Source organism: Pipistrellus hanaki (assembly GCF_964339955.1).
Source record: "Pipistrellus hanaki genome assembly, chromosome: 9".
In the NCBI taxonomy this organism is placed as follows: domain Eukaryota; kingdom Metazoa; phylum Chordata; class Mammalia; order Chiroptera; family Vespertilionidae; genus Pipistrellus; species Pipistrellus hanaki.
In genome coordinates this window covers 47163580-47186242 of record NC_140511.1, presented here as the reverse complement: position 1 = coordinate 47186242, position 22663 = coordinate 47163580, and the positions used below count along the sequence as shown (strand labels likewise).

Below are 22663 nucleotides of genomic sequence, written 5' to 3'. Positions count from 1 at the left end.
GGGTTCGATTCTGGTCAAGGGCATGTGCCTTGGTTGCGGACATATCCCCAGTAGGGGGTGTGCAAGAGGCAGCTGATTGATGACTCTCTCATTGATGTTTCTAACTCTCTATCTCTCTCCCTTCCTCTCTGTATAAAATCAATAAAATATATTTAAAAAAAAAATAAAGAGGGCTTTGTTTTTGACAGCGTCATGAGGTGTAAACCCGTATAAGGTTTATTCATACAACAAATCGTGTGCCAGCCGAAACCGGTTTGGCTCAGTGGATAGAGCGTTGGCTTGCGGACTGAAAGGTCCCAGGTTCGATTCTGGTCAAGGGCATGTGCCTTGGTTGCTGGCAGATCCCCAGTAGGGGGTGTTCAAGAGGCAGCGGATCAATGATCCTCTCTCATCGATGTTTCTAACTCTCTATCCCTCTCTCTTCCTCTCTGTGAAAAATCAATAAAATATATATTAAAACAAACAAACAAACAAAAACAAATCGTGTGCCAGACTTTTTTTACTTTTTTTTTTTTTTTAAGGCACTTGGCATATATCAGTGAATAAAACAAAGACCGTTTTCTCTGAAAGTTTACATTCTGGAGGGGAGTGAACAATAAGGACATTATATAATATGTTAGTGATGTGCTGCCTTAGCAGGTTTGGCTCCGTGGATAGAGTGTTGGCCCGAGAACTGAAGGGTCCCGGGTTCCATTCAGCCAAGGTCATGTACCTCCGTTGTATCTCTCTCACACTGATGTTTCTCTCTCACACATTATTTCTCTTTCTGTCCCTCTCCTTCCCTTCCACTCTCTCTAAAAATCAATGGATAAATATCCTTGGGTGAAGATTAGAAAAAAAAAAAGTCATGTGCTAAAAAAGAAAAAAAAGTAGCAGAGAGTAAGGGGGAATCAGGAGTTGTGAAAAGTTAGGTCACAATGAGAATGTGAGATTTTAGTGAACTTGAAAAAAGCGAGAGAGGCGCCCATGGGGGGCAGGGATGGGGAGGAAAGCCTCCAGGTAGAGGGGAAGGCTGGTGCAAAGGCCTGGCGTGTTTGAGGAGGCGATTTGAGGGTCAGAGTGTTCAGGTGAAGGCAGGGAGTAGCAGGAGAGGGACCTCTAAAGAGGGGTTGGACCCAGATCAGTGTGGACCTCCCAGGCCGTGGTGAGGCTCTAACTTTTTATCTGAGGGAGATGGGGAACCATTCCTGAGTTTTAAACAGGGGAGGGTCATGATCTGCCTTGTTTTAAAAGGATAGCTCTGGCTGCTTTGAGAAGAATATGGTGGGGGTGAGGCAGGTGAGAGAGAAAGAGCAGAGAGACACCAGGTAGGAGAACACGAGATCATCTAAGTGAGGGATGATGGTGGTTGGCACCAAACTAGTAGCAGTAAAAATGGTGAGAGGTGGGCAGATATTTTGAGGATGGAGACAAGAGTATTTTCTTTTCTTTTCTCTTTTCTTTTTTCTTTCCTTCCTTCCTTCCTTTTCCTTCCTCCCTCCCTCCCTCCCTCTCTTCCTCCTTCCCTCCCTCCCTCCCTCCGTTCCTCCCTCCCTCCCTTCCTTCCTTGCCTTTTGTCTAAGAGGATTTTCTGAGAAACTGTATAAGTGTGAAAGAGATGACTCCAATTTTTATGTGCTGAGCAACTAGTAAAGAAGTTGTCTGACTAATAGTGAAAGCTACAAGCGTGGAGCAGGTTTCCGGGAAAAGACCATTTTTGGATGTGTCACCACTGAAATGTCCAGTAGACATCCCAGCAGCATTGTGGAGTGATCAGTGGAGATGCTAGTCTGTACTCTGGGAGAGGATTAAACGCATAATGCTCTCTAAATCTCTTAGCACATGCCTGATCACCACCATTATTATTGAGTGGTAGCTGTTACCATGACTGTGATGAAAATAACTCTGACGCTAACGTGCACTGCGTGACTTTGGGCAATCTAGAATTCTTTTCTGAGCCCCACCTTTTTTTTTTCTTTTTCTTTTTTCTTGGTATAATGGGGGTGGTAACACCTGACTGTCAGGAACTCTGTCATCTCCCTTAATTAGGTCAAGTCCCAGCATTCAGCTGTCAAGTTGAGCGGATGAGTTTGTGCTTGTTATGCCCAAGAACTGCCTTCTCCTTGGAGCTGCCCCCTATCATTAGAATCGACACAGTCCTGCTCTCCTGTCAGTGCTCTGTGTAGACATACATTATTTTTTTTTTAAATTCCCCCAAACACAGGTGTACAGTCTATTAGAGAAGAATTGGATTCAATGACCTGGATCTTCAGCAACCCTAGTACACAGCACTTGTCAGTGGAATTGGGGTGTGGGGAGGATCACATGGAAATCAGAATTCAGATGTGAAAGAAGGGTCAGCCTGAAGTGATGGCAGTGAGTGTTGGCTACTCTCTCAAGGAAGGTGCTGGGAAGAACAGACATTTAAGGCTGTAGCTAGGGGAACATCAGGATCGAGAGGGGGGCAATTTAGGCTGGAAGAGCTTTAAGTATTTTTTAAACTAAGGGTCAGGGTCTAGAGGAGAGAGAAAGGTAGACTATACACGCGTGAGTAAGGGGAGCTGTGTGATTAAACAAGGCAGGAATGGAGAAGCCTAGCGGAGAGAATGGTCTTGGGCAGGATGAGGAAGAGGCTGGAGAGGTTGCCCTGGACTGTGGCCTCCTTTTTGGGTTTCTGGCGGGGGGCCTGCCTCAGCCCAGCAGGTGCCCTGGGATCATTCCGTAGCGAGAAGTCCAGAGGAGAGAACTGGCCCCAGTGAAGAGGTGTTGCCCATGCACACCCCTTGGGATCTCCTACTCACACGGTGACTTGAGTTGGATGTGGACCCTTCATCACCAAGAACTAAGGATATTTCTCTTTGGCAAGAAAGGAGAAAGGGGAGGATGAAGAATCGGAGACACTTTGGAGAGAGAAGGGAAGTTGTAGGAGCTCCAGTCAAGTGATGTTTTTCTGGGGGAACTGGAGGCAAGGTGAAGGAAGAATGGCAATGCCAGGGTGGGGTTCAGCCTTGGGGCTTTGGATGGAGGGCAGAGAGCTAGCTATCAAAGGCGTTGATTGATCAATTATGGGAGGACCCAGGGCAGCCCGGAGACTTCAAGGATCTGGTCAACTTTTACTATTTTCTCCAGCCACATAGTTCAGGGGCAGGAGGAGAGAGGGTGTTGGCATGGCCTTCCCAGGGATACTGACTGGACAGAACAAGGGGGTGCACACATCCAGGATGTTGGCTTTTCAGTGGCTGACTGAGGTATCCAGGTAGGCTGAGCTCTTTATAGAATGACTAGCAGCCCTGTGCACAAATCTGTGCGCCAGTAGCTCTCTGCAGGGCCTCTGCAGCCACTGCCCAGAAGCTCTCCTCGGCCCAGAGGCCCATCCGTGACAGGGAAATGCAAACAACTTCTCTCCCTGTTCTCAGGAACTCCATGAAGGGCTTCCTTCCTCTTTCTCAGCCAGCTTTTACCCCTGTGCCTCCACCACCAGTCCCTCCTGTCACACTATCCTCCACCCCCTCCACCCCCTGGCTGCCCTGACTTGACCTTGCCTGGGAGTTGGGGGCCACTCGATTCTGCTCAGCTCACCTGTTCCTTATCTTCTTATGCAAGCATTCTGCTCCCCGGCCTGGCTAAAGGCCCATCCGAGGCCAGGCGTGGAATGCTTGCTTCGTTGCCACAGACACAAGCCAGGATTGGGGGACTCTGGCGGGGCTGAGAGGACTGGGCGCCGCCATCTTGGGGCTTGCCGCCATCTTTGTGATGGAGTGATGGTTAATTTGCATATTGTCCTTTTATTAGGTAGGATGAGAGAGAGAAAGGGAAGAAAGGAGGGAGGGGGAGAGAAGAAGAAGAAGAAGAAGAAGAAGAAGAAGAAGAAGAAGAAGAAGAAGAAGAAGAAGAAGAAGAAGAGGAGGAGAGCTATACCCATCAGCTAAGTTTATCTGTTTCTCTCTCTGTTTCGTCTGCTTTGACTTTCTGTTTCTTCTGCTCATTTCTCTCCTGTGCCTCTTTGTATCTCTTCTGTTTCCACCTTTGGTCTCTGTCTCTTTTGTCTCCATCCCTCCCCTTTTTGGGCTTCAACTGTACCAGTTATCAGTTCTGCCCACAGCCAGGCGAGGGTTAATAGGGAGGGATATCTCATTTCATTTCCTGCCTCCACCCTCCAATTAAAATTGGTTCTTTTGCATCTCATTTCTACTTCCTTCAGGTGTGACTCTCAGTCTCCAGACCAGTGATCTCCAGGCCTGGAGCCTTCTAGGGGAGGCAGACCTGAGAGCCTTCATAGTAAGTGGCCTCACTCCTCTCTTCTGTCACAGGATCTATGAGGCTGTGTTTCACTCTATTTTCCCATCGTGGTCTGTTGGGCTTGGCTCTTTGCTGTAATGTTTCTGTCTCTTGCCTCACCTTGGTCAAGGGCTCTGGGAGAGAACAGCTCCTATTCCTACCTGTTCTCCTGGACTCTGAGAGAACTCCCTGAGCCATGGGCGTGGGAAGCTTGGAGGCAGAGGAAAGGTGCCCAGGAGAGAGGCTCCCAGCAGTCACCTCCTGGCTTCTCCCCTCCTTACCTAGCCCTCTCATGCTTAGGGCATGCTCTTACTCATATTTTTTGGAGAATACAGGGACCCCCAGACGCGATTGCCCTTCCAGGGTGGTCATAGTATACATTTTAGTTAGATCAGTGCTCAGTGGTCATGTTGTTATTTCTATGCAAATGTTGTTTACACCTGAGTGTTGTAACTTACTATTATGTAAAGATCCGACTTCCTTTTTTGTCTTTCCTTTTTTGTTTTGTTTTGTTTGTTTTTGTTTTCTAGAGATAGTGGTTTCCTTGTTTCACTTTTGTGTAAACCTCTTGGTATTTATGGTTAGCTTTTCTTATACCTTCTAGTAGCCCCTCCGTAGGATGTTTTTGGAGGCCAGTGGCACCAGTAAATCTCTCAATCCATCCTTTCCCTCTGGGAGAGTATTTATCAGGACCCCACCCTGCTCGGTCAGGGCTTCCTGGGCCACCAGCTGCCTAGGCCCTCTGACCAGCTGCCTTCCAGGCCTTGGTTTTGCTCCTTGTTTGGGTTCCTGCTTCACGAAGCTCCAGGCTTCCTCCTTTTTCACTTCGGTGGATGTGAGCATGTCACCCAGTGGCTCCAACAACAATGGAAAGAAAGGTTGCTTTGGCCAAGGGGGTGGTGGTGACAGCGCCCCGATTCCTTTGTTTCTCTATCAGACTGCCCCAGCTTGGCCTGGAGTCATGTTACAGAGGAAGGCTGGGGCTCAGAGGGAGACGGGGCATCCTTTTCTGTTGGTGTCAGAGAAGTTTCCGCCAGCCCCTGCCTTGTTTCTCCACTGTAATATGTTGAAGAATGAGGGCACGTTCTCTGCTGGTGAGGTCAGCGGGAATGTGTAGGTGTTTGTCTTTCTGCACCTGGACCAGCCCGTGAGTACCAGGGCCTGGTGGGTTTCATAGGACAGGTGTCCTGGTATCACACCCAGCCCTTTAATACCAGCCTCACCGAGCAGAAGTGAGCTCGTGAGCTTGGCTAGTGGACCAGGCCTGGCTTGGGAAGCTGTCTGATCACAAAGGGGATCTGTTTCAGTCCGTTTCCAGGACCTTGCTTGGAGCTCCCTGTCCCGGGCTCACCTCCCGCTCTCCCGGCCTCCACCCACTGAGCAGCCTGGAGGGCACGCCCAGGCAGGCTCCAGCGCTCTCTGCTGTGCTTTCCTGCTGCCCACTGCAGAGATGAGATGTGCAGGGGAACCTGAGGCTTACTTGCAAATTGCTCCTGCGTTTCCAAATGGCCCTGTGACTTGCAGCCAAAGTCATATCCTAACAGATTCCTGCAATTTCCTCTCTTCTTTTGGCATGTACTCAGAATGCTGATCTTTGAAGCTAGACCACTTTCCTGGTTTCCAAATACCTTTTGCTCACTTTCAGACATTTCACTACGGAGATGGCTCCCCCACTGGCTTTCGATCACAGGTATAATTCTGAACCCTCAAAGTTTTCTATCCATCGTTGGTTTTCTTCTTCTGAGGACTGGCACCCTGCCCACCTTTTAGCTCTCTGTGTCAAATACAACGCAGGACCCCACTCTCCTTCCTCTGCTGCTTTCATCTCTACATCTCCCTCCAGGTTCAGGAGGCAGTTAGCTTAACTCCCTGGTTTCTGTGCCCGTCTACTGTGTCTTTGTGTTTTCATCTCTCTATCTGCCCAGGTCATGGACCAGAACTTAAATCTCCCCTCTATGCCCACTGGTCTAGCTCCAGAAAATTCTGAAAATTTCTCATCTGGAGGGACCCCCAAGATAAACACGCAGCACAAAGTGGGCCCTCAAAGAGGCCATTTCTTTTATCGTGGTTAAAACTTGTCTCCTTATCTGAACAACAAGATTTTTTTTGCTTTGAAATCCTGTGTTACTGAGTCCATGAGGCTGGTGTGTAAGGCCAATGGGTTGATGAGTATAGTTTTTTTTATTTGTACTTTTTAAAAAAATATTTTTTAATTGATTTCAGAGAGGATGGGAGAGAGAGAGAGAGAGAGAGAGAGAGAGAAATCAATGATGAGAGAGAATCACTAATTGGCTGCCTCCTACACATCTCCAACTGGGAATCATGCTTGAAACCTAAGTACGTGCCCCTGACTGGACTTGAACCTGGGACCCTTCAGTTCACAGGCCAATGCTCTATCTACTAAGCCAAACCATCTAGGGCAGTATAGTTTTTGTTTGTTTGTTGTTTGTTTTACCTCTTTGCCATATCTCTGCAGTCCCAGAAAAATATAGTTGTTTTCTTAACCCTGACCGTCTAAGGAGGCATACAGGGCCTGATAAACACTGTGTGTGAGAGGGAGGGAGAAGGGCGAGGAGAAGGAGAGAGTCAGAGATTCACACACCCACACACCTTACTTCTACTTGCCACACAGACAATGACGAGGGGCATGCAGGGAATTTCCCTGTCTTTCTTGGAATTCGACATGTCTCTCTGGCTCCTTGGCTGTGCTCGGTGGCTTGCTGAGCACCCGGAAAGCGGGGCAGACTGAGGCACCTTCGGCTGCTCTTCTCTCAGCAGTGCACTCCCCTTTCTCCTCTCCCTGCTTCTCCAGGTCACAGATCTGCACTTGACCCTTCACACCAAGTGCCATGGCCCTGGCCCTGGCCAACAACCCACAGGAGGCATTGCTTTCGGCCTTGAGAGACCTGGACGAAAATGACTTCAAGATATTAAAGTACCACTTACGGAACAGAACCCTGCTGCCCCGAGGGGAGCTGGAGGGCCTGAACCCGGTGGACCTGGCTTCTCGGCTGGTTTTGATGCACGGAGCGCGGGACGCTGTGAAAGTGGTGTGCCAGGTGCTGGAGGGCATGAAGCTGTTAGAGCTCGTGCAGCAGCTCAGCCACATCTGTCTGAACGGTGAGTGCAGCAGGGGGCTGGGGAGGTCAGGGTGGCACTGGACTCCCCCTCCCCCAAGACATTTCTAAAACATTTCTAACTTAGTTCTTCTTTTCTTTTTTTTTCTTTTTTTTTTTTTTTTTAAATATTTTTTATTGATTTCAGAGATGAAGGAAGAAAGAGAGAGAGAGAGAGAGATCAGTGATGTCTGCCTCCTGTACAGCCCCCCACTGGGGATCGAGCCCGAAACCCCGACATGTGCCCTCAGCTGGAATCAAACCCGGGACCCTTCAGTCCACAGGCTGATGCTCTATCCATTGAGCCAAACCAGCCAGGGCTCTTCTTTCACTCTTGCCCTGAGCCCATGCCTGGGAGCCCCTGTGTCTCAGGGTCCTAGTGGGCCTAGTGGTCTCCAGCTAAAGACTCATGACCATGGGCTGAAGGGTGGGAGCTGAGGGTGGGGTTTATTTATAGAAAGATTAGGGGATCTTGTAGCCACTCTCTCCAGGTGTGGTGCCAGAGAAGGGGAGCGTGTGGAGAAAGGGGCTTGGAGCCTGGGGGTGGTGTTGGCGAAGGGCTTCCCGCTAACCAGAGAAACGGCGTCTGCGAGTGGGTCAGTCCTCTCCCCGGCTGCTCTCCCGCAGGCAGCCCAGGCTGCTTCCCAGAGAGGACAGCCTGCCCCTGTGCCCGGCTCTTCCAGGGAACTGGTGGGCGACAGTGCCCGCAGAGTGGGTGGGCGTGGAGCCCCCGTGGCCTCCTGCCCCCTCTCCCGGTGCTGGAGACCAGGGAGTGTCTGTGGCGCCCGTGCTCCCTCCACAGGCTCCTGTCATGCCCGGGAGCGCATGTGTCCAGAGGTGGGAATTTCCATAGACTCAGAGCCACGCTCCCGCTCAGCAGCTGGTTTATCTACGGCCGCTGCTAAAACAGCCTCTGTGGCTTCACCATCCTGCAGCTCCCCTTCCTTTTGCCCCCTCTCTTCTCACCGCTTCAGAGGCACACGCATTCCCACACACACGGACTTCTGCACGTACACACATTCTTACAAACACATACTTGCTGGTGCCCGCTGACACGCCTTCCCTACACAAAAATACACAAGCTTCCATAAGCAAGCTCCCATGAGCACGTATGGATACAAGGGTTCACTGCTGCCCACACATAGTCACATAGCAAACACGTGTTGCACACTCACACAGGTGTGCATGGAAACACCACACACATGAATGTACACACGTGTGCATGCACACACTAAACACTTGTTGCACACTTACACTGATGTGCATGCAAACACCACACGCATGAATGTGCACACGTGTGCGTGCACGCACCAAACACGTGCTACACACACGGATGTGCATGCAAACACCACACACGTGAAGGTGCACACGTGTGCACGCACACCCTCATACATACATAGGTACGGCGGTCCCTCCCCATGAAGCCAGATGTATAACCTTCATGGAGACACAAGTCATAGAGCATAGAAGGGAAGCGTAGAGAGCAGGGCCCGGAGTTCGCAGGGCCTTTCTGTCTTGATCTGTTCCCATCTCAGCCCCTAACGCACCTGTGTCTGGCCCAGATTACAGAGACACATACCGGGAGTACGTGCGCTGCCTGGAGGAGGGGCAGGAGGAGGGAGTGAGCCGCAGCTACACCCCGCTGCTGCTGGTGGCCGCGGCCAGCCCGGGGAGCCCGGAGCCCGAGCAGGAGCCGGACCGCGTCACGGTGGAGGCTCTGTTTGATCCGGGCCAGACGCCCGGCCCAGGCCCGGCGGCCACGGTGGTGCTGCAGGGGTCCGCCGGCACCGGCAAGACGACGCTGGCAAGAAAGATGGTGCTGGACTGGGCCTCGGGCGCGCTGTACCGGGGCCGGTTTGACTACATCTTCTACGTGTGCTGCAGGGAGGTGGGCCTGCTGCCCGAGGCCACGCTGGACCAGCTCCTGCGGTGGTGCTGCGGGGACGGCAGGGCGCCCGTGGCGGAGATCCGGAGGCAGCCCGAGCGGCTGCTGTTCATCCTGGACGGCTATGACGAGCTGCAGAGGCCCGTGGCCTGGGGGCTGCAGCGGCCCGGGCCCAGCCCCGCGCAGGACCTGCTGCACCGGCTCATCCGGAGGGAGGTCCTGCCCGCCTGCTCCCTGCTCATCACCACGCGGCCGCTGGCCCTGCGCAACCTGCAGGCCCTGCTCAGGCAGCCGCGCCACGTGCACGTCCGGGGCTTCTCGGAGGCCGAGAGGGAGCGGTACGTCCAGGCCTATTTCGCGGACCGGGAGCAAGCCCAGAAGGCCTGGGACTTCGTCCGTGGGAACGACGTGCTCTACCAAGCGTGCCAGGTGCCGGGCCTCTGCTGGGTGGTGTGCTCCTGGCTGAAGGGCCGGATGGAAAGGGGCGGGGAGGTCTCAGAGACGCCCAGCAGCGGCACCGACATCTTCATGGCCTACGTCTCCACCTTCCTGCCGCCCATTGACAGCGACGGGGCCTCCTCCGAGCTCACCCGAGACGGGGTCCTGCGGGGCCTGTGCTCCCTGGCGGCCGAGGGGATCCAGCACCAGAGGTTCCTGTTCGAGGAAGCTGAGCTCAGGAAGCACGGGCTGGACGGGCCCAGCCTGGCTGCATTCCTGAGCAGCCACGACTACCAGGAGGGGCTGGACATCAAGAGGTTCTACAGCTTCCGCCACATCAGTTTCCAGGAGTTCTTCCACGCCATGTCCTACCTGGTGAGAGAGGACCAGAGCCAGCTGGGGGAGGAGTCCCTCCGGGAGGTGAACAGGCTGCTGGGCGATCCCGAGCAGGCAGAGGGGGAGCCGATGACCCTCAGCATGCAGTTCCTGTTGGACATCTCCAAAAAGGAGAGCTCCTCCAACTTGGAGCTCACGTTCTGTTTCAAGATCTCCCCCTCCATAAAGCAGGACCTGAGGAACTTCAAAGAGCAGATGACCTCTCTGAGGCACCACAGGGCCTGGGAGTGGGACGTCTTCCTGAACGAGGCCAAGATGAAGAGTCTGGCAAACTGTGTTCAGATGAGCCATGTGGCGCTGAAGGTGGAACATTCCAATGAAAAGAAAGCCACAAGCAGGAGCTCGTTTTTTGTCAGAACCAGCTTGAACAATGACAAGAAAGAGGAGCAGAAATGTCTGGATGTGAACCAAGGGAATGCAGCCGGGACACAACGGCAGGCTGCTCCTGGGAAAGGCAGAGGGAAGAGGAAATAGAGAGCAGGAGGGGAGGAGGAGGACAGGAAGTGCAGGAGTGGAAGCATGAGAGCTGACGGTGGAGTGGAGAGACAGAAGGAGCCGGAAGACGGTAGAGAGGAATGGAGAGGTGTGAGATTGAATCAATAGAGTGGAAGGACGGAACAGCAAGCAGAAAAGAGGAGTAGGGAGAGGGCCCTGTGGAATGAGTCCTTAGGCACAACCACACGTGTCCACAGGGGCTCGAGGTTAGTTACTTAGCACCGCCCACCTCCCCAAGCCTGTTTGTAAATTCCCCAAATGTAGTCTTATGATAGTCTCACATTTGACTCTTTCCTATAAAAATAAACTCCTTGCCAAAATCGGTTTTGCTCAGTGGATAGAGTGTCAGCCTGTGGACTGAAAGGTCCTAGGTTCGATTCCGGTCGATGGCATGTACCTTGGTTGCAGGCATATCACCAGTAGGGGGTGTGGAGGAGGCAGCTGATTGATTATTCTAACTCTTTATCTCCCTCCCTTCCTCTCTGTAAAAAAATCAATAAAATATATTAAAAAACAAACAAACAAACAAAACAATATAATGAAATGTGGATTGTGCTCACTCTATAAGATTGGATAATGTGGAGCATATCAATGTCAGCAGTTAAAGGAAATGCACTGTGCTATAATGCAATGTCCCTTTGACTCTGTATTTGTGATCAATTGCTGCTTAAATACATAGTACCTTTCCATTTTTCTAGAAGCTGCTAGAATTTCCATGCTGGAAATGAGCGATGGTTTGTCACAGACTTTTGGTCTTAGAAGCTATTCTGTGACTTGACTTACCTCTATGCTAATTCCATGCCACTGTTGTCTCCAGCTGTACCGTTAACTGGCTTCCTTTTTTTTTTTTTTTTAAGAGCAGTCTTTTCTAAGCACTAGTCAAAGCATTTGCCTGTTTTGGTTCCCTCCGTACATAAAAGAAGAGAAGAAAAGGGATTGCAGGTGTAAGTGTGGTCAGGCCCCAACCCTCATTTCACAGATGAGGAAACTGAAATTCATTCCGGAGCCCCATTCATTTCTGGGGTTTGTAGACGCCCTCAAAGACCCTGTGCAGGCACCGGGAACCCACCCCCTCCGGCTGTTGCTGCTGGCTCCAGTGCAGCTGAGGGTGATGCTGCCTCAAACTCCCCGGGCCCCACAGAAAGTACAGACGCTCCTCACACGTTTTTACCGCTGTCATGGCTCTTCATGAGCTGATTCCACATGTGCCAATTGCAGCAATCTGCTGCACGTGCCCAGACATCCGAATCCAGGAAACTCAGCCCTGACTGGTCAGCTTTGTTTGCCATGAAAACAATTACTAAGTCTTCTTCTCATAGGAAGCTCGGTGGCTCTACATTTGATAATAATATGCACAGCATGTTGAACACAGACTGCCTGTATACATAGAATATGTAAGAAACAATATGTGTGTGCATGTACTACCTTAAAGAGCAATTGGTGTGGGATTACTGAAGAGGCTTGTTGGCACCCAATGGGCTAGACTGTGTTGACCCCTAAAGAGCTTGGATACTCTCAGCATCCCAGTTCCCAGATGCCACAGAGAACTTGGGACAATGAAACAGGTGCCCAACCACATTGCTGGATTTTCATGTGGCCCAAGTGGTCTATTTTATAAAAACATGGTTCTAACTCTAATTGGGGTTTAGAGAGGTTATTTCACCTAGGATTCACATTCAATTCAAACTAACATTAACAAAAAATAAATGACTTACTGAATTCATTTATATATCTAAAAAAAAACCTGACTTCCAGTTTTAGGTACATCTTGCTCATTCTAATGATGTCATCGAGGCTTTCACTCTCTCTCTCTGTTCTTTCTAGAGTTGCCTTTCTCTGGCTCTCATTTCAGAAAGTAACCTTTATGTGTCAGAGAAGATGGCCATAGGGACTTCGGCTGGAACTGTCCTTACAGTCAATAGTCCCAAAGGAAGAGAAGACTTTTTACTAATGGCTGTGGCAAGGAGTTGGGGGAGGGTCTGGCTGACCTTGGTATGTGCCATGCCTTGAATAGTCCCTGTGGTCTGGAAGATGAACTCTGAGTGGCTAGACCCGAGTTTCATAGCTTAGGTCACAATGGCCATACTTTCTAGGTCACTCTGCCACACCCCCTAGGGCTGAATAAGAAAGGACCAACACTTCCAGAAATGCATGGGATGGGAGCGTGACTCCCAAAGGAAAGGATTTTGAACAGAAATATATAATACGTCACACAGCTATGTACACACACATGGTGTGTCTGATGGACGGGAGTTTCCTAAGGGAGCTGGGGGAAAGGGAGAGGCATGAGCCCTCAGTGCAGAAATGCAACCCCTTCCTCATCTGACCCCACTGCCTGCTGAAGGGACTCACTCTTGCTTTTCTTCTTATTTCCCTAAGAGACTCCGGAAGATGAAAAGCTCTGTGTGTCACACTTCCAGGTCCCAATGAGTGTCCCAACATGACAGAGGAGACTAAACCGTCCACGTAGGGCTCTTAGCCTTCAAAGTCAGACTCTCAGCCTGTTCAGTGAAGGGAGAGTCAGTCCAGAGAATATCCCTTCATTAGTAGAATATGTGGCTATTCATCCCTTGGAGCCTTTTATACTCTCCTCCCCACCACCCCCCATGATTTCTGAACTTAGGAACCAGGCCTCAAACTGTGCAGAGTCCTTGAAGTGATTCATTTATAGTCTTCTCCTTGGCCTGGTTTCTGTTTATTCTCCATCCTTTCTTTTACCAAGATTTGAAATCCTCTCATCTTCATGCACCACATCCATGTCCTCCGGCACTATCAATGCACCCCCTAAAGCATTTCTTGTTTTGTTCCTCCTTTCCACCCTTTCTATCCATCCTTCCAGTCTGTCATGCCAAAACAACTAATAAAATTTGGTTGGGTTTCAGCTTTAGGCTTCTTCCCTGCATTGATACAATAATTTAAAGTAGACAAGGTGCTTTCTCCTTATGTATAGGGGCATTTGAGTGTTGACTCGCCATCACTCATTGGCCTCCTTTCCCTCCCAACAGTACCTTCATTAAGGGGATTTTTCATTAAACCTGTTTAGGTATGTATAGTTGGGACTGATGCTATTCCCACTTATGGGGTAGGGACCACGATGATGCATATCAAGCAGTATTTCCCATAGTCACAATGTCCGGTGTATGATTTCACAGTGAGCAATAAGGGAGGGGTCCTTGGATTGGTTTTTGTGAGTGAGAATCTTTTTTCTTTTTTTTTTTCTTTCTTGCAGGATAACTGGTATGTTTCCAAAAGACACAGATTAGAGATGAGGTATCCCTAAATATTGTTGGCAGACTTAGTGCCTCTAGGAGGGGAGACCTTCCTTGAGAATAGAACCTAATATAAGAAAACATAGATGAAAAACAGAGAAAGAAAACCCACACAGGTCCTGGTTACATCATCTGAGTTCTGGATAAAGCTGTACCTGCAGATTCATCCATCCCTGCATTCTGCTGGGACTGAGCCAATGGTCTCAATGATTGTTCAAGAAAGTATAGACCTGGCTAGGTAGATCAGTTGGCTAGAGCACACATGTCAAACACAAGGCCCGCGGGCCAAATCCGGCCCGCCAGGCCTTGCAATGTGGCCCGCACCGCGCTGTCATCACTGCACTCCGTTGCGTTCCATCACAATGACACGCGGTGACATAGGAGGCTTGTGATCTCGCCGGCTGCCTCGCCGGCCGCTGTACTTGCTATCTATTACGCATGCGCATAGATAACAAGTCATGCGAGATTCAGGAGGCGTGACCTATAGTCCGGCATCCCATGTGGTTGTGCGGGTGGCAGAGCAGAGGAGAGAGTGAGTGTGCGGGCATAAAAAATACACAGCAGAAGCTGCCAGTTCCTGGCATAAAGTGCAGGCATAAAAATCGCAACAGAATCTGCTATCTGTACCCAGCCAGGCATTTATTGACTGACTTTTTTTTTCTCCACTCCATCTGCCAAATCAAGCTATCCCTGTGCAGTTTTCAACTTTTTCCTTCTAACGCAGATTTCCAATAAACTACATCGTTTACTGCCAATATTGATCCCAAAATGTCCAGGAAAAGAAAAGTTGATGGTGAAGGCAGACAATTTAATGACAAATGGGAAAATGAATACATGTTTGTGCTTAGAGAGGGCAAACCAGTGTGTATATTGTGTTATGAGACAGTGTCGGTGATGAAAGAGTACAATATACGTCGTCATTTTGACACCAAACATAATGTTAAGTATGGCAAATATACTTTGGAAGAAAAGCATAAAATTGTTAAAGAACTAAAAGGCAAACTACAATCACAGCAGCAAATGTTTACAAAGGCTACAGCGAAAAATGATGCTGCAGTGAAAGCAGGCTTTATAGTGGCTGAAGAAATTGCCCGTACTTCAAGGTGTTTTTCAGAGGGTGCCTTTTTGAAGCAATGCATGCTAAAAGTGTGTGAGCAAGTATGCCCAGACCAGATACAGAGTTTTCAAAATGTCAGTTTGTCAAGAAACACCATTGCAGATAGAGTTCAAGAACTCTCAGGAAATCTATCATCACAGCTGGCCGAACAGGCATGCAGTTATCTCGCTTTTTCACTTGCTATCGATGAAAGCACAGACAACACTGATACAGCGCAGCTGTCCATCTTTATACGTGCTACGAAGACCGACCTCTCTGTCACTGAGGAACTTTTGGATGTAGCTGCCATGCATGGGACGACGACTGGTAGAGATATATTTGAGGCTGTGGAGAAATCTATAAATAAGTTTAAATTACCCTGGGAAAAGTTGGTGGGGCTAACTACCGATGGCACACCTTCAATGTGTGGAGAAAAGAAGGGCTTGGTTGGACTAATGAAGGAGAGAATGCAAAAAAGTCACTGCCACACACCCTTGATTACTTATCTTTGCATTATCCACCAAGAGGCTATGTGTGGAAAAGTTCTGGACATGAATGACATAATGACCACAGTCATTAAAACTATTAACTTTATATGGGCACGTGGTCTGAATCATCGCCAGTTCCAGCAGTTTTTACAGGAGGTGGGTGCAGAGCATGGAGATGTGCCATACCACACAGAAGTAAGATGGCTGAGCAAGAGCGCAGTCCTCAAAAGATTTTTTGAGCTCAGAGAACAAATTGCTCTTTTCATGGAAAGTAAAGGAAAGTCCTTGCCTGAACTGTCGGATCCCGCCTGGCTATGTGATTTTGCTATGATGTGTGACATATGCGAGCATCTCGCCCAACTGAATCTGAAGCTGCAGGGACGCAAACAAGTCATCACGAAGATGTCTGACATGATCACAGCATTCCAGCGTAAACTTCAACTATGGAAGTCCCAACTGGAACAGGACAATCTTGCCCACTTTCCCGTTTGTTTGAGTATCTCAACCACTATTTCTGGTACTTTTCCTTGCAGTCGGCTGGCTACCAAAGTTAGCCGTTTACTAAGTGAATTTGAGCGGCGCTTCTCTGACTTTAGAACACAGCACTCAGGCTTTGACATCTTTGCCAATCCTTTTACAGTTGATGTCAACAATGTGCCCCATCACCTTCAGATGGAGATAATCGAGCTTCAGTCTGACAGTGGCCTGAAATCAAGGTTTCAGGATGTTGAAATTGAGGACTTCTACCCTCTACTGCCCCCTGACTCAATGCCAGAGCTCCGACTTCATGCTGCCCGTATTCTATCCATGTTCGGGAGCACCTATCTTTGTGAACAGATGTTTTCAATAATGAATCTGAACAAAAACAAGCACAGATCACGCATTACCGATGACAACCTCCATGCTGTTTTGCGGGTTGCTACAGCCCAAGAAATAAAACCGAACATTGACTCATTGATCCGGGGAAAACGGTGTCAGACATCTAGCCAGAAAACAAAACAATGAGCATTTTAGGTACATTCCAATATTACTGTTTTGCTTGATACCAATATTACTGTTTTGCTTGATAGCATGTGAGTTGGTTAACAGCACTGTTAAGGAAAAGATTGTTCCACTCATTTTAAATTCACATTTCTGGTTAACATTGTCAGTTTATGACTGTTCAGTAAACCATTCGGCCCGCGATTTAGGCTGGATTTTAGATTTTGGCCCCTTCTCTGATTGAGTTCGACACCCCTAGGCTAGAGCATCGTCCCAACATGCCAAGGTTGCAGGTTTAAGTCCCAGTCAGGGCACATATAAGAATCAATGAAGGTATAAGTAAAGTGGAACAAATTGGGGGGAAAAAACCATACAGATGGCCAGTAGACATATGAAAAAATGTTCAACATCACTAATCACCAGAGAGATGAAAATTAAAATTAAAACTACAATGAAGTCACTTCATACCTTCCAGAATTGCTACCATCAATTAACCAACAAACATGTGCTGGCGAGGATATGGAGAAAAGGGAACTCTAATACACTGTTTGTGGGAATGCAGACTGGTGCAGCCACTGTGAAAAATGGTAGGGAATTTCCTCAAAAAATGTAAAATGGAACTGTCTTTGACCCAGCAATCCCACTTCTGGGGATATATCCTAAGAATCCTCAAACACAAATCAGAAAGAATATATCCATCCCTATGTTCATAGCTGCATTACATATAATAGCCAAGATCTGGAAACAGCCCAAGTGTCCACCAGCTAAGGAGTAGACAAAAGAGCTGTGTTACATCTACACAGTGAAATACTATGCAGCTGTATAAAAGAAGGAACTCTTACCATTTTCAATAGCATGGATGCATGGAGATTATTATACTAAACGCAATAAACCAGTCAGAGAAAGACAAATATCATATAATCTCACTTATATGTGGAATCTAATGAACAAAATAAAATGACAAACAAAATAGAACCAGAGACATGGATACAAAGGATAGACTGACAGAGGTCAGAGGGGATGGGATTGGGAAGGACTAGATAAAATAAGGTGAAGAGAGTAGCCAAATCAACAGAGTATGATGGCCAGGGGAGGGGTGGCGGGCGCTGGGTAAAGGTGGGCAAGTGGGGGAGAAAGTGGGGGACATTTGTAATAGTGTCAACAATATAAAAAAAAGAAAGTATGGACTGGACTTTGAGCTCTTTGGTTCTTACATACTCTGTGTGATTAATAACATTATCTTTATATTTTTTATTTTGGCATTTCATAAAATAATTAAATTAGTGATTTAATATTATTTTATTATTTTACCATTTTAGAAGAAGATTGTGATAGTTGCAGTCATTGTACAGAGGGCAGTTTGAGGTTTGCAATACTAGGTAATTATTTCTTCTTCTGTACTAGTGTTTTGTGTATTTTTTTTTTTAAATCTTCACTGTTGAAGTATTACATATGTCTCCTTTCTCCTGCATTGATCCCTTCTAATCCACTCACTGCCCACCTGACTCATAACCTTCACCCCATTATTGTTTGTGTCCATGGCCTGGCCTTTTTGGCTTAGTGGGTGAGCATCGACCTATGAACCAGGAGGTCACAGTTAGATTCCCAGTCACTGGGCTCAATCCCCAGTAGAGGGGGTGCAGGAAGCAAATGATCAATGATTCTCATTACTGATATTTCTCTCTCTCCCTTCTTCTCTGAAGTCAATAAAAATATATTAAAAAACCAAAAACCATTATCTTTATTTTATCATAAAAGCAAGAGCTAAAGAAGTTGCATATTTGCTCGAAGTCATGAAGCTGGTTCAGATTTTTGTTGTTGGTTTTTTAAGTATGTCTTTATTGATTTTTAGACAGAGAATAAGGAAGAGATAGATAGAAACATCAATGTGTCATGGATCAGTTGCCTCCTTTACACCCCCTACTAAGAATCAAGCATAAAACCTAGGCATGTGCCCTGCTTGGGAATGGAACCTGGGACCTCTTGGTCTATGGGATGACATTTAATCGACTGAACTACATCAGCTGGGCCAGATGTTTTGATTTCAAATTAAAAAACTCCAACTATAAAATCATCTGAATGACTGCTTCCCTCTACCCCAATTTTCAGTGTTTCTACTAGAAAACATAAAACATTTTGGTAACTTCATGTAGGTTTTCCACAAAGTAACTTTAATCTACTTGCCTTCATGTGCTTCCTATCAATGCAGAAACTGTCTACCCCAGGCAATCAGACCTTCCATCTCAATCACCCTGCCTTTGCTCGATACCCTCTCCCTTCTTCCCTCTGCCTGTTCACTAACGTTCACTCAGTCTCTCCTTTCATTTCTTAAGGGAGAGGCCATGGGGGAATTGAGTCTCTTGAGCTGTTTATTCCCTGTAGAAACCTGAAAAAGTGTTGCTCCAATTTTGTGCATTGAGCTTTCTTAGGTCCATACGGGAAAGTCTACATCCATTGAGTGTTAGTTCTCCAGAGAAGGATTCTCCCAGGTCAACAAGTCAATGCCATTTAATGTCATTAAATTGGCCCAGTGAATCACTGAGTTGTATTTATGGGAGAAGTGGGTTTCTTGGTTTGTTTGTTTTTTTGTTTTAAGCTAAAGAGATGAAACCTGCTTAATTGGGATGAAAATCAGAGGCAGTCAACAGGTTAGTTTCTGCTTATGTAACTATTACTGGGTTTACATTTATAGTTCTTCTCATTGATAACTGGACATGCCCATCAAGTGAGATAGCTCAGTGCTCAGGTAAGAATGTCAACTACTTTGCCTTTAGTATTCATATATCCAACCATGTGGTTAATGATTAGAGCTATATGTAGTCTGCTTGCATGAATCATCAATTCATAAAGGTTTGTAGCTGGGGTTGGAGGTGTTCAGAACTAAGGCTGATCATGCAGAAAGGTGACACTCAGAAGAGGGAGTGATTTGCCTAAGTCACACAGAGAGTTAACCATGGAGTCAGAGCACATGTCAGTGGATTGGGCCAGCAGAGGGTAGCTCATGTTAGAGGGAGAAGATGGGGCATTCAGGGTCAGCTGTTGTTTTTAATCACTCACGAAGGCAGCGATTTGGGTTGGTTCTGTGACTTTATCAGTCTCCTGGAGCCTGTTTATTTTTAACAGGATGCTCTAAATTATCTTATTTTTGGTGTAATTTTTATACACTCAGAACTCAATATATACTTTTGTCTATCAGAAATGGCACTTACATGTTTTTTCTTGCAGAATCTACTTTATTAATTTTAAAAGACTTTTTGATATCCAAAATATAATTATTATGGTTAATACAGACATTTGATTTTAATATATCACTATGGTCAAACTCAGTAAATCAACTTGCCTTTTCCCCTCAGCTAATAACCTAATGATCTGAACTCAAGACAACATGACAATGTAACCTGTCTCTAGCTTGCTTGTCCTTCTGTCTTGGCTTCCTCATATCCCACAATAAAATCCTACTGGTTTTCAGGCAGGCATCACACAAAGACCAGCAGGCCTCTGTTCTAGTGCTAATCGGACACCTTTGATTGGAGCAAGTCAGCCTTCTTCCTTATGCCTTCCTCCTTCCCCTTCATGGCTCTTCTACCCATGACATCCTGCGCTTTTAACTAACTGCTCCCTCTCCCTCTCCACTCACAAGTAAGTCTTCCCTCTGTAAGTTTCTACGGCACTTGTTCCCACTCTGGTTTCCCCTAAATGCCAGCCTGAGAAGTGGGCATTTTATTCCGTGGATAAGAGACCTTGAAGGGTCTGGGAGAAGGGATGATTTTTTTGGCGCAGGTATGAGGGGTGAATTGTAGAAGTTACAAGAGATAGAGAAGCCAGTTAGGAGACCATTTAGTAATGTGGAGGTGTGCGGGAGGGGCGAGCAGCAGGCTGAAGGGGAGGAAAGGAGGCAGTGAGCTGGAGTGGTGAGTGGGGACGAACTTACTGTGGTCAGGACTCCAGATTTTAAAGATCCTTGAGCCTGACAGTGATGGGATCCTGGGGACCGGGGAGAGTTGGTCTGGGTGACTAGGGAGGAGAAGGGGGAGAAGTGAGGTGCGCTGCTCAGAGAGGGGGCTGAGAAGGGCAGGGACTGCAAGGCAATGATCAGGTCTGATTGCGATTGGCTGGCCCACAGGACTCAGGCAGCCAGTGTGCCTCCTACAAGCAGGCTCACCACTGCTCCAGGGTCCCTTCAGCCTGGCTGTCATATGAATGGAAGGAAGCCCTGCAGCTTGAAGATTTCTATGAAAAAAAACCCCCACACAAAACAAAACAAAAAACCCAACCAAACAAAAACAAATAAACAGAGAAACACTCATGTCAGAGCCAGAGGGATGTCCAGGGCTATTTTCAAACACTCAAATACACACACAAGGGGCACCTGAGAGTGGGGAGAGGAAGACACTCATCTTGATGGTAGTGGCAGAATCAGGATGAGAGCCTAATGCAATGGTATTTCCAATCCCACAAGGGCCTCGAAATTCTACAAAATCATGAGTTAATTCTTGGGCTTCCTATTTTCTTGTGTTTATTTTTTTCTTCAGATGCTAATATTCCTTAATGACAGCGCGAGGATGTTCCTAATTTTAATATTTATTCTTCCAACTATTCAGTTAACATTGGTTTAGCACCTATTGGGTCATTTATTATCTGTTTTAGGCACCGAGAATACAGCAGAGAACTGTTCAAAGCTCAGAGCGGGAAGTGAGATAACAAGCATCTCCTTTATAGTAAATTTCCGGATCTCTCTGAGTGCCCGAAGGGTACACTTCTTGAAACTCACTCCATGGATGCATTTGTGAATGTTGATGGTGTATTCTACAGTCACTACCTCTTTGATGGCGGAACAGTCCTGCATCTTTTCACCCTCTTCTTTGTCGGAGGCATTATTGCAGGCCCAAGCTGGAAAGCCACCTGCTATTATTTGGTACTTTTAAAACAAGATTTCTGAGTAAAAATCCTTTCGTGGGTAAGAGGAAGGCTTCTTCATTTGTATTTGAAACACATACTATTCTAATATACTGGCCATTCTCAAAATTGACAATTTGAAAATCTGTCAAAATGAGCTCATCATTTCATCTTCTGCCAAGAATTTCAGACTGGAACTCTCAGCTATGGGGCGGAGACGTCATAATGAACATTCAATGTCGATAGAAACACTATACGCTCCCCTACCGACATGAAAAGGCAGAATCAAAGCTTAGTGGTTGAATTCATCCTCCTGGGCTTCTCTAACTTTCCTGAGCTCCAACAGCAGCTCTTTGGGGCTTTCTTGGTGGTTTACCTGGTGACTCTGGTGGGAAATGCCGTCATCATAGTCATCATCTCCCTGGAACAGAGCCTCCATGTCCCCATGTACCTGTTCCTCCTGAACCTGTCCCTGGTGGATGTGAGCTTCAGTGCAGTCATTATGCCTCAGATGCTGGTGGTTCTCTCCACTGAGAAAACGTCCATCTCATTTGTGAGTTGTTTTGCACAGATGTATTTCCTTCTTCTTTTTGGTGGGACTGAATGCTTTCTCCTGGGGGCAATGGCTTATGACAGGTTTGCTGCAATCTGCCATCCTCTGAGCTACCCAATGATCATGGACAAAAGGGTTTTCACGAAGTTAGTAATGTTCTCCTGGGCCTCAGGGGTCATGGTGGCTACTGTGCAGACCACGTGGGTTTTTAGTTTTCCCTTTTGTGGCCCCTATGAGCTCAATCATCTCTTCTGTGAGACGCCCCCAGTGCTGGAGCTTGCATGTGCTGACACCTTTTTGTTTGAAATCTATGCATTCACTGGCACCATTTTGATCGTCATGGTTCCTTTCTTGTTGATACTCTTATCTTACATTCGAATCCTCTTTGCCATCCTGAAGATGCCATCCACCACAGGGAGGCAGAAGGCCTTTTCCACCTGTGCCTCCCATCTCACCTCTGTCACCCTCTTCTATGGCACAGCCAGTATGACTTACTTACAACCCAAATCAGGCTACTCCCCAGAAACCAAGAAACTGATGTCATTGGCTTACACATTGCTCACACCTCTGCTGAATCCACTGATCTACACGTTGCGAAACAGTGAGATGAAAAGAGCTTTAATGAAATTCTGGCGAAGAAAGGTAGATTTGCACACCTTCTGACTGTGCTGGGAAGCCACATGATATTTGATCATTGTTTAACTAAACTCTATTTTATTGTAATTCAATAAATGGCCAACCATTCTGCATTTCTTGGTATGGATATGCTTATTTGGTTAGTTTTTGAAATTCA

General features: G+C 47.4%; 2 protein-coding genes across 3 annotated transcripts; both read left to right on the top strand.

Annotated features, from left to right (window-relative positions):
* Positions 1-3877: 3877 nt before the first annotated feature.
* Positions 3878-11078, top strand: NLRP10 (NLR family pyrin domain containing 10). 2 transcript variants are annotated; one of them, XM_084894197.1, is made up of 4 exons: positions 3878-4257; positions 5841-5947; positions 7070-7377; positions 8936-11078. In XM_084894197.1, exons 3-4 carry the CDS (start codon positions 7107-7109, stop codon positions 10564-10566), a joined length of 1902 nt encoding a protein of 633 aa, XP_084750323.1. In that variant the 5' UTR covers positions 3878-4257; positions 5841-5947; positions 7070-7106; the 3' UTR covers positions 10567-11078. The 2 variants fall into 2 exon arrangements, with proteins under 2 accessions (XP_084750323.1, XP_084750322.1); XM_084894196.1 differs by lacking the exon at positions 5841-5947.
* Positions 11079-21585: 10507 nt separating this feature from the next.
* On the top strand, positions 21586-22533 carry LOC311627815 (olfactory receptor 10A3; the record flags this gene model as incomplete). Its single annotated transcript, XM_084894423.1, has 1 exon — positions 21586-22533. The coding sequence occupies exon 1, from the start codon at positions 21589-21591 to the stop codon at positions 22531-22533; it is 945 nt and encodes a 314-aa protein (XP_084750549.1). The 5' UTR covers positions 21586-21588.
* Positions 22534-22663: the final 130 nt, after the last annotated feature.